The 14,640-nt window shown below is 34.6% G+C and overlaps 1 protein-coding gene across 1 annotated transcript in view; it reads left to right on the top strand.

Moving 5' to 3' along the window:
* The window catches only part of ZC2HC1A (zinc finger C2HC-type containing 1A), a 64,863-nt gene that overhangs the window by 14,515 nt on the left and 35,708 nt on the right, over positions 1-14,640 (top strand). The window contains exons 3-5 of the mRNA XM_023740309.1: positions 327-443; positions 8,330-8,471; positions 11,263-11,411. Of these exons, the coding sequence (XP_023596077.1) occupies positions 327-443; positions 8,330-8,471; positions 11,263-11,411 (408 nt within the window). The remainder of the gene's footprint in view (positions 1-326; positions 444-8,329; positions 8,472-11,262; positions 11,412-14,640) is intronic.

Genomic DNA, 14,640 nt, shown 5'->3' with positions numbered 1-14,640 from the left:
AGTTGGTAGAAGCTTGTTTCTTTTCTAAAATCATGGAGTGAAAAAGAAAAGGAAAGTTCTGTAGATCAGTTCGGCAGTATGACTTTTATGTGCATAGTAGCTTTTCTTACCTGAAAAGTACCTGGCTTATAGTAGTCCTTCAGGAAGTATTTGTTGAATGAATTGTATATTTCTTTTGTTAAATAAAATATTGCTATCTTTTCTTATTAATCTTTTTCTTATCTTAAGGTCTTTAAACTGCTCTCAGATGACAGTGTAAATAGAGTTCTGTAGTTTTCCCTTCTATAGAAAAGAAGATGATCAATTGCATTTCTTCTTCTTAACAGAAAAAACATGGACCCATTTGCCAGAAAACTGCCTCTAAAAAACGGAAGACTTTTGATTCAAGCAGACAAAGAGCTGAAGGAACTGATATTCCAACAGTGAAACCTCTTAAGCCTAGGGTAATTACAGAACCTTTTGAACAGTGTGAACCTTGCTGCTATCTATACACTGACCAAAAAACCTTGTATTTGGTGTTATACTGAGTTTGAGGAATAAACAAAGTTATTCCGTGGCATATTTTAAGTTTAGACATTGCCAGAAGCTTGCTCATTTTAAACTTTTGCAAAGGGGAGGGTAAACTGTTGTCTCAAACTGCAGAAATGACAGGTGTTCGTGGCGTTGGAGAGTCAGTTGCTTAGCTCTAATCAGAAAATAATTTAAACAAAAAGTCTTCATATGTTCTTTGTAAGTTATTGTTAATCACTTTAGATGTAACTTAAGTATAATTTTTGAACTACAGTCATGCGCTGCATAATGCCCATTCAGGCAACATCTGGCTGCATATATGGCCATGGTCCCATAATGTTATATATAATGTACCTTTCTGTGCATAAAAAACACTTCCAGATACACTAAAACATCTTTAACATAATAATACAGTAATAATAATGTTTTGATGTGCGTTGCAAAGTAGTGCCCATTTGCTATTATGAATTTTTAATATAATAGGCTTTATAGGGGTTGGTTTATAACTCCAGGTTGTATATGAGTAGGATGTTTGTGTCTCGGGGACTGCCTGTATATAATACAGTGTTCTCACAACGTCCAAATCACATAACGTTCTGTTTCACAGAACGTAAAACGACGCATAACTGTATTACTGCCTCTTAGCATAGCCATCTATTATGGCTTAACGAACATTCACTCGTGTTGCATAAATCTCTCTGGAATCCCGCCCGTGTTAATTACCAAAACCCAGGTAGTCATGTTTTTCAGCCCTTTCCTGGATCACCATTGATTTTATGTGTAGTCTTATATATATGTATATATTTAGTTGAAACAGCAGATTTGGAGGCTCCTTTATTAATATTAAGGATAGTCCCTCACTTTTTTTGAGTACGTTGTCTATATATACCATTTAAAGCTCAATTTTTCATTTATTAGCGTTATTATAAACCCTAATTTCTAAATGTTCTCAAAATGAGATATAATTCCTTTTCTTTTAAAAAGATCTATCAGCTTTAACCTAAAAATCTATTGGAAGGTTAATTTATAATTGAATGTTTAAATGTACATTTGCTTTGAAATTCAAAAGATGAGAAAGTTTATTAAAAATACATATGTGGCACATATCTGTGAAAATCTTGGCGCATGTTGCATTTGCAACTTTATATACCATTATTTTATTAGTTTATATTTGTTGAATGGCCTTCTGATTTTTCTTATGAGAGAAGGAATCAGAGAAATTAACGTATATAACGTTAATTTTAGGTGTATGTTAGTGTGAGTTCAAAGTGAATTCCATTTTATTTAAAAATTTAAAAGTATTTCTATTCAGTTCCCATTATATGTAGTATCATCCTTGTATAAGGAAATTATACTTTTCACAGATGTCTTAGCATAATAGATATTAATTTTCTTGATTAATTGCAGTATTTGTGATTTTTTATTATTCCTTTTGCAGAAAAGTTTTTATCAGTTGCTCAGTTATCCATGTGTTAAGGATTGAATTGTGTCCCCCAAAAACGTGTCAACTTGGTGAGGCTATGATTGCCAGTATTATGTGTTGTCCTCCATTTTGTGATCTGATGTAATTATCCTATGTATTATAAATCCTAACCTCTGTGATATTAATGAGGCAGGACTCAATCTACAAGATTAGGTTGTATCTTGAGTCAGTTTCTTTTGAGATGTAGAAGAGAAACATGAGCAGAGAGAGAGAGAGAGGGACCTCATTACCACCAAGAAAAAGGTGCCAGGAGTGGAGCACTTCCTTTTAACCCAGGGTCCCTGGGCTAAGAAACTCTTAGACCCAGGGGAACATTGATGTCAAGGACTTTCCCCCAGAGCTGACAGAGAAAGCCTTCCCCTAGCGCTGACACCCTGAATTCGGACTTTAGCCTCCTAGACTGCAAGAGAATAAATTTCTCTTTGTTGAAGCCATCCACTTGTGGTATTTCTGTTACAGCAGCACTAGGTGACTAAGACACCATGCTATTGTCAGCTTATTTTCTTTCTTGGAACCAGAGCAATGACCCTCCCGTGATAATCTTTAATATCACCCGTGATATTTTATATTTCCGAGAATAAACCACCTAAGAAATACTTCGGTGTAGTTTTAAGAGTTACTTCAGTGAAATGATGAAGTTAAGCACCTGATTTTAAACAAGATTTTGAAACACAACTCTGCTTTCAATGGCAGTAACTTCTTCCAGTAGTACAGGAAGAACATTTCCCTATGGAGGCATTAATCTATTGATAAATCATTTGATAATAGAAAAATAAAATGTTCATCCCTGGTTTTCAGTCTCTGAACATTTAAGGGTAGGATAGTAAAGGTACATAAACCAGTATTTGAAGTTTTTCTTAGTAACCTGCCAGATACATGATTGTTTTAGCTTTAATTAGCTTCGGTAGATACACTCACCAGACCTCAGGAGGCAGTATAGCATTGTGGCTATGAAAGCTGGCTCAGGAGTCTCCTGCCTGGATTTAACCCTGGCTCGGCTGCTCATTATGTTATGATGGACAGGTTACTTAATCTATCTGTGCTTCTATTTATCTGTAAAATGGAGATAGCGATAACATCTGTCTCAGGAGGTTATTGTGGAGATTACATGAGATTATTCATATAAACCATTTAGAACAGTACCTGGTACATAGTAATCTCTCAAAAAAATTAGTTATCGTATTTCTTTTTTTTGAGGGGTGAATTGTATATTTAAAAAATTAATCTTAAAAAAACTCAAAGTAAAAATTGTGTGCTTTAAATTAAGTGCCTTCGTACCTTGCTACTCAAAGTGTGGTCTGTAGAGTATTAACACTGATACTGCTTGGCAGTTTGTTAGAAGTGCAGAATCTCAAGTCCACACAGACCTACTAAATTAGAATCTGCATTTTAACAATATCTCTTGATGATTCATATACACATTAAAGTTTGAGAAGCAGTGTCTTAGGATATTTGAACACTATTCTCACTATCCTTACTTGTCTCAAGGAAATCCTACAAAATCATAAGCAGAATGGGGGAAAAGCAAGTGTGAACTTCATTTTGGAGGAACTAATGATATGTATGGAGCCCTGGTGGCACAGAGGTTAAGAGCTACAGCTGCTAATCAAAAGATGGGCAGTTCAAATCCACCAGCCTCTGCTTGGAGTCGCTATGAGTCGGAATCGACTTGACACCCAAGGTTTTTTTTTTTTTTTTGTTTAATGACACGTATAATCCATTTGAAATATGTGTAAGGTCTGCCCAAAGCAGACCCAAAGAGATCATAGCCTCTACATCTCCCAAAATATTTGGTCTTTGGTTCAGTAACAAATGTGAAATATGTTCTTGGAGAATGCTACTTAAGAACCTTCTGTCAATCTCATTTTAAATATTTTTTTCCTCAGACTAAACCTATATAACAATATAATGATTAAGTGAAAATGCTGTCAGAACAAAAAGGAGATATAGTAGGTAACACTTTTTAATGGCAGAGGGGTTCTATGCCACCTATTATAACCAAAGAGACTTCCTGTCCTCTGCTTCCCTCCTTTACTAAGTTAAGTTCTTAAACCCAGTTTCCAGTTAAACTCTTTTTTGGGAAAATAATCAGTTGTTGCTGTAATTTTCCTGTCAATTATTGCTGAAATGCTTTAGTTTGCTTCCATTACTGCTAATGCCATTTATAACCAATCAGTACAATAAAATGACTTTACTTCAGTAAAATAATAATAATAGTAACTCTTTTAATGTTAAAAATGAAGAAAAGACCCTATATACAATAATAGCACACACTATAAAATACCTGGGAATAAACCTTAACGAGAAATTTGCAAGACTTCCACAAAGAGTGCTTTAAAAGACTACTGACTGACACAAATGAGCACTTCTTCAAATGGAAACACATCACATTCTCTTAGGTGCACTTAGCATCGTAAAGATTTTAATTTCCCTAAGTTATTTATGAATGTGATGCTTAATTTTTCCAGTTTAAATATAGTTGTTTTTCTGATTCTGAAGCTCATATGGAAAAATATACAAACAAGAATAACCAGAAAAAGACTGAAAAAGAAGCAGAATAAAGTAAGGCTGCCCTATCAGATATTAAAATATATTATAAAGCCTTGATATTTAAAAGACTAGTTCTGACACAAAGACAGAGCAGTGGAACAGGAGAGAAAGTTCAGAAATAGACCCAGATACAAGAGCATATGATAAAGGTACTATTTAAGATCAGTGGGATAAAAATTCAATAAATGATGATAGGACAGCTGTGTAGCCATGTTAGAAAACAAAAAGTAAAACTGAATTCATATGTCACATCATACACCAGGATGAATTTTAAATTAATAAAATATTTAAATTTTTAAAAATGGAAACATGGAAGTTCTAGGAGGAAACATGGGAGAATTCCATTTTACCTTGGTGCAAGGTACGGACTGGCTAACTGTGACTGCAAATTCAGAGGCGATAAAAGAAAAGATCAGTAAATTAAACTACATTTAAGAAAGAATTCTGCGTATCAGAAGACCCATGAGCAAGATCAAAAGACAAACAGAGGTGAGTAAAGGAACTAATCTCCTGTAAAGAGTTATTAGAAATGGATACAAAAAAGACCAGTAACCCAACAAATAAGTTGACCAGGAATATACACAGTTAACAGAAAAGGAAATACAGGCGGCTCTTGAAGCTCTGAGAAGATGCTCCACTGCACTCATTATAAGAGAAGTCAGTTAAAACCACACAGAGAGTACTATTTTTCATCTCTCCAGTCATTTAAAAACAAAAATCCAAAAGTTTGATAACATACTCTGTTGGAAAGACTGGAAAACAGAGAAATACACTCTTAGTGGGAACATAAATTGGTGTAACACCACAGAAGGCAACTTAGCAGTATCTATGACAATTACGGAACCCTGGGGTGCAGTGGTTCAGAGCTCGGCTACTAACCAAAAGGTTGGCATTTCAAATCCACCAGCCACTCCTTGGAATCCCTGTGGAGCAGTTCTTCTCTGTCGTGTAGGGTCGCAGTGAGTCCAAATCGACTCAGCAGCAGTGGGTTATCACAATTACAATTGCATATGCTTTTTTTTTTTTAAATACTATTTCGTTGTGTTTTCAGTGAAAGTTTACACAGCAAATTAGGTTCATATTTGACAATTTCTATACAAATTGTTCAGTGATATATTTTTCAGTGTGCCAGCATTCTCTTTAATCGCATTCTGGTTGTTCTGTTTCCAGTGCTCTAGTTTCCCTGCCTCTTATCTTTTCATCTTTGCTTTAGAGTGATTGTTGACCTTTTGGTCTCATATAGATGGTTTTTTAATGGTGCACTGTATTCACGGATAATACCCTTTATTTTGTGTGCTCATCTGGTATTTCACTGAAAGGTGATTTCAGGGGATAGTTTTGGTTCAAGGTTTAAAGAATATCTCAGGGTGAGAGTCTCAGGGAGTCCTCTACTCTCAATTGGTCCAGGAAATCTGGACTTTTTCAGTATTTGAGTTCTGTTCCGTGTTTTTCTCCCATTCTGTCAGATTCCATGCATTGTGGCCCTAGCAGAATGGTGGGTAGTGGTAGCCAGGCACCATGTCGTTCTCCTGGTCTTGGTAGACGAGGCCATGGCTCGTGTAGACTGTTAGCCCAGTAGACCAGTTTCTTCTGAGTCTTTGGTTTCCTTCTTTCTGTTTTACTGCTGATGAGTAACATACGCTCCTTGACATAGGAATCCCACTTTTCTGCTTTTTTACTACACATGTGCAGAATGTCATATGTGTATGGTTATTCATTACATTACAGCAAAAAAATTAGAACCAATCTAATAAATACATCATCAAAGTACTGGTTAAATAAATTATGGTGCATTCATATGGTAGAACATTATGCAGCTATAAGATGGAGGAGGGAGGAAGAAGCACTCTGTGCTGATGTGGAAAATTCTCCAAGATGTATAGCGTGAATAATATAAGGTACGTGCATAGTATGCTATCTTGTGTAAAAAGAGATGCAAAAAAGTAAGAATATACTAGTGTATATTTGCATGATACTGGAAGAATGCACAATAAAACTAATAAAATGGTTATCTTGAGGAATTTTCACTATAGACCTTTAAAAAAGTTTTTTAAATAATTTTTTGTTGTGTTTTTAGTGAAGGTTTGTTTACACAGCAGTTTAGATTCCAATTCAGCAGTTTCTACACAAGTTGTTCAGTGACATTGGTTACATTCTTCATGATGCATGAACATTCTCATTATTTCTCTTCTGGTTGTTCCATTTCCATTAATCTAGTTTCCCTGCCCCCTTACGCTCTCATCTTGGTTTGAAAGTAATTGTTGACTGATCTCATATAGATATTTTTTAAAGGAGCACAGTACATACGGGTGATATTATTTTATGAGCCAATTTGTTATTTAGCTAAATGGTGACCTCGGGCTAGTTTTGGTTCTAGGTTTGAAGAGTGTCTCAGGGCAGTAGTCTCAGGGAGTCCTTCAGTCTCAAGCAGTCCAGTAGATCTGGTCATTTTGTTGTTTTAGGAATTTGAAGTTCTCTTCCACATTTTTCTCCCATTCTATCAGGGTCCATCTCTTGTGGTATATACCTTTTAAAATCGCTTGAGGTGTTCTGTCTTGTTAATTTAAATCATATTCACTCTATGATTAGTTGAAAAGTGATGATCAGATTGCTTTATTGTATTCGGTGGTAATACTTCTGTACTGTCTTTGATTTCATTTCATTTCATTCAGCAGCAAGTGAACACCAGCCGACTGGCCCCAGGCGCCGTGCCGAGTGCGTAGTATACAGCAGTGAACAAATGAGAGATGAACTCTGTCCTCACTTAGGATGAATACATCAGAAATCTTCTCCAGTGTATATTATGTCTTTTTTTCCCCCCAGAAGAGGCAGGGAAGAAATGATAAAACAATCATATTCCATCACTTTGCCACAGTCAACAAAGTGAATAGTACCAAGAAAGGAAGGAAAACATTAGGTTGGGAAAAGAAATGTCAATATAATCTACTTACTGACTGAATTTTTTTTTAGCTTAATAAGCATTGAAAGCAAATTTTTATAGTGTCTGGTTTTAGAAGCAGTGTCTATCCATAAGGAGGTATCCTCATTTCCTATGTAATACTCTCTTTTATGAACTTCTGTTGCGTTTATTTACGCATATTGGCAGAAGGTGTTAAATGAATGGTGGAAAGTGGCAAGATTTGAACCTTAGGTTTTTATGAGTCAGTATTCAGTGAACAGATTGGGAGAAAAAAGTGGTGAAGAGAAGGGGACTTCCAGTAAGCTTTACAAAACAAACATATTAAAATAATGCTTACAGGAGGATTATAGATAACTGTAGAGTACGTCCTTGCTCATCTGTGAACAGAAGGCCCAGTTAAGAAAACAATTCCATATAACTTTGACTAGGCTCGGCTACTAACCGAAAGGTTGGAAGTTTGAATCCATCAGCCGCTCCACAGGAGAAAGATGTGGCGGTCTGCTTCTGTAAAGATTACAGCCTTGGAAACCCTATGGGGCAGTTCTACTCTGTCCTATAGGGCCGCTATGAGTTGGGTTGACTTGATGACAACGGTTTTATATATGCAACAGCGAAGGAGATAATGGGGAAAATCTTGACCTAATTGACTTGACGAATAGCTAAAGTAATGACAGTATAGTATGTGCTTTGTATATTATGTTGATTTATACATTTAAAAATTTGCTGTGTTTTAGAAAGTTTCTCTTTAAAATTCTAAATCTGAGAAGGGGATCACTTAAGGACTCCTGATAAATGAACATTTAAAATAATTGGCATTAGCTCAAGTTTTATTTCAGTTTATTAAAAAATGTTCTGATTCTTTATAGCCAGAACCACCAAAGAAACCATCTAATTGGAGAAGAAAACATGAAGAATTCATTGCCACCATAAGAGCAGCTAAAGGACTCGATCAAGTACTTAAAGAGGGTGGCAAACTTCCACCTCCTCCTCCACCTTCCTATGATCCTGGTATATAAGATATTCATTGACAGAAATGCTGGTGTGGAGAGACATATCGATTGAATTTTTATAAAATTTAAGTTATTAAGCTTAATTTATAGTAGTGGAACTTGATGAAGCGTAATCTTTAAATGCTTTGGTATAAAATAATAGTGATTATCCAGGCCTCTAGGCTTATAAAGTCAGTTCAACATTGAAAATAGAAATGCATTATGTTTTTATAGAAATACTTTTATTTAAGCTATTTGAAGCATTATACGCCTACTCCTCACCGACCAACTATCTTGTTATATGACGTTTTGCATTTACGACAGTAGTAAAAAATCTACTGTCTGACTCTCTTTTGCGTTAGCGAAGTATGTCTGGCATAATGAACGCTGAGGTGCAAGACGAGAGTAATACTGGCTGTGATGGTGAAGGTTATGTTTCAACTTGGCTGGGCCACGATTCTCAGTGTTTTGGCATTTATGTAATGATGTAGTCATCCATTTTGTGATCTGATGTAATCAACCTCCATTTTTGCATGATGCTGATTTTCACATAATGACATGATATTTGGAACCTAACCATGTCAATAAGTGAGGAGTGAGTATAATGTTATTTTTTAATAATTGCGGTGCTATTAAATGTTAATATTCCCAGAAATATTTTAAACATGTTCACTGTAGTTTGAAAGGTAGATTCAGTAGGATTCAGTTTCCTGCTTCTTTGGTATCTTCTTATCTGAAAAGGAAAAAAAAAAAAAATCACAGTCTGTTTTGTTTCCAAAGCATAAAAATCGTGTGGCAAAACTACCATATAGAATGATATATCTAAATTATGCCTTAAATTTGGGTATTATATTTCCTTAATTGGGTGGGTAACAGTTGCTTGGTTCATTGATCTCAAAAGCAAAGCAAGATTTTGGCAACCTCACATGAGATATTGAAATACTGGAATAAATAAATAATAGCACATTTGATACTTTGATGTTGGTTATTGTAGCAGACTAAAGAGGTTGTAATAAGTTAACCACATTAAAATTGTGTTAGGACTCTAGATTGGCATTTATTTTCTAGCAAAGAGAAAGTTTTTTAGAAAATCTATACATGATCATTTTTTGAAATTTATTTTAGAGCAGAGGTTGACCAATTTTTTTCTGTAAAGGGTCAAGCAGTAAATATCTTAGGCTTTGCAGGCCATGAAGTCTCTGTCACAACCACTCAGCTCTGCCACTGTGGCACAAAATCGGCCATAGGCAATATAAATGAATGGGTGTAGCTATTCTAGTGAAGCTGTATTTACAAAACAGGCTAGATGTGTCACTTTGTAGTTTCCCTGTTACTATTCTAGAGTATTAGTAATTAACTTAAATTCTCTGAGTGTTTCTGGATAGTCTCTTCTAATTTTAATTTAATTTGCTGCCTGAAGTTGAGTTCTCTCTTTGCTTTGGAGGCATTTGGATATTCCATCTCTACATAGCTGCATTTCTCTTGTCTACTAAAGTGTCAGAGACAGAGGACCAGTGTTTCAGAATGTATTGGGCTTTAGAAACTTTTTTTAAATCTCTTAGGTCTGAAAAAACAACTTCTTAGGAGTATGTTCTAGACTTACTGCCCTAGTAAGCAGGGCAAACTTCTGAGCCTGGGATGAGTGTAAACTATAAAGGGAAAACTCCCTATCAAAAAGCAGACCTTTTTGAAATATATTGAGAATGTGAACCCTGCTCATTTTTTATATCTTGTATCTGCTCTTGCTGCCTCATGTGTTTTCTGTATCTCGTTTAGTTACGATCTTTTGCAATGCTACAAAATTTAAATCTCGGATAATTTTGTGTTTTCATTTTAAAAGGTAATTATTTATAATATACTTTGCACATCATGCCTTTTGGGAGAATATTTTATCTCGGAAACATTTGCTGTTTCTTGAATTTGAATTAATTGTGGTAATGAGGTGTATTTTTTTTATCACTTCTTCTTGACAGTTTTCCTCTAATTGAAATAAGAGATTTTAATAGCTGAGCCCTTATTTTAAAATATATTTTTAGTGTATTGTGTTATTTTAATCATAAATTCCCCTGCCTAACTAGTGTACTGTATATACATGATGAAAACATATGGTTCTAAAGAGGCAAAAGAGGAATTTTTCCTCTTCCTCTACTTATTCCTTCTGTGGGGTCTCCACGAGTTGGAACTGACATTCCTTCTGTGGGGTCTCCATGAGTTGGAATTAACATTCCTTCTGTGGGGTCTTGGAATTGACATTCCTTCTATGGGGTCTCCACGAGTTGGAGTTGACATTCCTCCTGTGGGGTCTCCACGAGTTGGAGTTGACATTCCTCCTGTGGGGTCTCCACGAGTTGGAGTTGACATTCCTCCTGTGGGGTCTCCACGAGTTGGAGTTGACATTCCTCCTGTGGGGTCTCCACGAGTTGGAGTTGACATTCCTCCTGTGGGGTCTCCACGAGTTGGAGTTGACATTCCTCCTGTGGGGTCTCCACGAGTTGGAATTGACTTGAGGGCAGCTAGTTTTGGTTTGTTTGGTTTAGTTTAGTCATTCTGTTGTACAGAGGATTTATCTTTTACTTGTTCTCTTTTTTTTTTCTTTTTTAAGTCATGTACCAGTAGACTTTTGTCCTTAAAAGTTTTTACTGAGTATAGATTGGTCACGCAGGGTGGTTATAAGGAAAAGGGAGATTTTGCTTATCAAATTTCCTGCTTATGTTATATGTCTTGAATTAACTGTCTGTAAACATGTGTGATTCTTCATCTTATTTCAAATATTATTTTATTAATCTGTTTCTGTTTTTATCTGTTTTTAGATTATATTCAGTGTCCATATTGTCAGAGGAGATTCAATGAAAATGCGGCTGACAGACATATAAATTTCTGTAAAGAACAGGCAGCACGTATAAGTAATAAAGGAAAATTTTCTACTGATACCAAAGGAAAACCAACCTCTCGGGCACAGGTAAAATGCTCAGTTTTAAACATTTCTGCAAATAAGTGAGGAAAGCGTTCTTTGAAGTTCATGATTTTTTGTTTGTGCTTTATAGGACATGTAACTACAGTTTTCTAACCTGCTAAAATGTATATATTTTCAGGGGTTAATAATAAATTAGAATAGCTAATTGAGAAAAAATTATTCAAATTAATTTGAAATGGATTTGAGTTAGCAGTGACTTGAAAATATACTGACGTAAAGAGATAGCAGGAGAAAAGTAAAAAAAAAAAAAAAAAAAAAAAAAAAAAGTTAAAGATAGCTGACTCAGATTAAGAGGAAACCTGATAGCTTAGAAGGGGGAAAATGGTACTGAAAATCCATATTTGAAAATTCATGTAAGTAGTAAATGTTTCCATGCTGTATATGAGTAATATACATGATGGAAGTACCTGGGTTAAATCCTAAAGCTACTTTTGAACTTTTGGGTAAATAGCGTTTCATGTATATAAGCCTTTATTTCCTTACTTACAGTATATTACACACTGTGTGCATTGATCAGCTACATGATCATTGTCAGAACCAAATGAAATGATGTGTCAGAGCACTTAGTAGGCCATATGCTATTTAAGGATTTTGTTACATCAGATTCATTTTTGTGGTACTGCTGTTTTTCATTAAGCACATTGTTATGCAGAGACATTGATAATGTCAGACTTTCAAGCAAATTTCAGTTTTCACTAACTCTTTATTTGTAAACAATTTTTTTTTAGTGCTGTAAATCTAGCAGACAGTAAATAATACAATCTGTTTCTGTTACGTATGAGTAAAATGTTGGATTAAAAGACCTCCATACAATTGGAGTCTCTTTGAGAGAATCGGATTATTGACCTAAAAAAAATAATGTTGGAAACAGAGCATATCATTATTATCTTCATCTTTATTAAGTTTTTGTTTGGAATTGCATTGAATCAATTGGTATTCAAGGTGGCATCTCAGTGTCTCTCCATTTGTTTAGGTCTTCTTTAATACCTTTTGATAAGTTGTATAATTTTATAAGTAGGTACTCACATGTTTTGTTATATTTACTAACTACTTCATATTTTTATGCTATTCTAAATGCTAGTTTTAATTTTTATTAGCTTATAGAAATTCAGTTGACTTCTGTATTGATTTTGTATCCAGTTAACCTGCTGAGTTCTCTTATCCTGCAATTCATCTGTAGGTATTTCTAAGTTACGTTTTTACTGATTGCTTTGAAATCAGAGGTAATACTTTCTGTGATTTGAGACTTGAAATGTGTTAAGATCTTCACGGCTTAGCATATAGTCCATTTTTTCAGTGGTTAAAAAGTGCATTTTATATTTGTTATGTACACTAACCTGTAGCTGTCCATCAGATTAAGTTTACTACTGCTGTTATTCAAATCTTTTGTATCCTTCCTAATGTTTTTTTTTTTAAATTTGCTTGTTGTATCAGTTAGTGAGAGGTGTATTAATGTATCCCACTGAGCTAGAAGATTTGTGGATTTTTTCGTGTAGTTCTATCCATTTTTGTTTTATAGTTTTAAGGTTATGGGTAGGTACTTTCATATTTAAAATTATTGTATGTTCCTGATACAGTGAACCTCACGTTAAACAGTGAGTGCCCTTATCTTCAGAATACTCTTTACCTGAAACTCTTACCTGATCCCGTGTGGAGACACCTACACCTGCTTTCTTTTGTAGTATTTGCGTCCAGCATCTGTCTTCTCTGAGTACTTTAGATTTCAGATGTCTGTCTCTTAAACAGAATGTTTATTTGGATATTGTGCTTTCCTTTTAAATTTATTTTGATAATCTTTCTGTTTTCTTCATTCACATTTATTGTAAGTACTGATGTATTTGATGTACATCTATTACCTAATTTTATACTTTGTCTTTCCTATTCTGTTTAATTTTTTCTCTTTTTTTTGGATTGATTATTTTTTATCATTTTTTTTTCCTGTGCTAGTACATACATTGTTTTCTATCTTTCTACTCTTGGATTTTTCCCTAGAAATTATAATACACATACTTATCTAAGTTTAAATTTAGTTTGTACCTTTAACTTTGTATCAGACAAGGTGTGAATCTTAGCTCTCCTCCTGACGTATGTACTATATATTTTTTAATTTTATCCTTTAAAAAAAAAAATTTCCCTCATTTTCTAAGTTTCTTAATTTTTAAACTTATTTTCCATGCCTTTTTCCTTCCTTCCTCCCGTCCTCCCTCCCTCCCGTCTGTCTTTTTTTCTTTCTTAAGGTCTTTCTGCACTTCTTTCCAGATATTTTCAGATCTCTCTTTCCATTTACCAGTTCTCTCTTCAACTATTTCCAGTGTACTTCTAAAATTGCATCTTAAGTTTTAAATCAACCTTTTGAGGTATACTTTGTGTACAATAAATTGTACCTATTTAGAATACACAAGAATTTTGATACCAGTTACTGGAGGGAATGTGTTAAAGACTTCAACTATGCTAGTGAATTTTTCTGTATTTCTTTTTAATTTTGTCAGTTTTTGCTTCAAGTATTTACATTTATAATTTGTTGTATATGCCCCGCTTATTGACCCTTTTTTCCATTGTGAAGTCTCTCTTTTTGTACATGATAATACTCCCTGCGTTGAAGTCTGTTTCATCTGATAGTAATATAGCCATTCCAGCTAAGTGTGTGTGCTTATTTCCTATTCTATTCTTTAGCTCAAATTTGTTTTTGTATTTTTATGGCATCGTCTATAAACAACCTATAATTGTTTTGTGTTTGTGTGTGTGTGGTTTGTTTTTGCTTTTTCAATCCAGTGAGACAGGCTCAACCTTTTATTTATTTCTTTTTCTTTTTTTCTATATTTTATTGTACTTCAAGTGAAGGCTTACACAACAAGTAGTTTCTCATGAAACAGTAGTACACACGTTGTTTTATGACATTGATTAACAACCCCACAACATATTAACCCTCTAACTTCTCAACCTTTTTTTTTGGTGAAAATACACATAGCCAAAGATACAGCGTTTCAAAAATTTCTACATACACAGTTCAGTGACACTGATTACACTCTTCCAATTGTGCTGTTATTCTCACTTAAGATGAAGGCTTACAGAACAAAATAATTTCTCATTTAACACTTACTACAAATGTTGCCCGATGACAATGGTTAACAATCTCACAACACATCAACAATATCCTTACTCAACCTTGGGTTCCCTGTCACCAGCTTCCTTGTCCCCTTCTGCCTTCTGGCCC

The sequence above is a fragment of the Trichechus manatus genome, unplaced genomic scaffold, assembly GCF_000243295.1.
Source record: "Trichechus manatus latirostris isolate Lorelei unplaced genomic scaffold, TriManLat1.0 scaffold00152, whole genome shotgun sequence".
Lineage (NCBI taxonomy): Eukaryota > Metazoa > Chordata > Mammalia > Sirenia > Trichechidae > Trichechus > Trichechus manatus.
The sequence above is the reverse complement of the archived record's forward strand: the minus strand, read 5'-3'. Positions and strand labels throughout refer to the sequence as shown.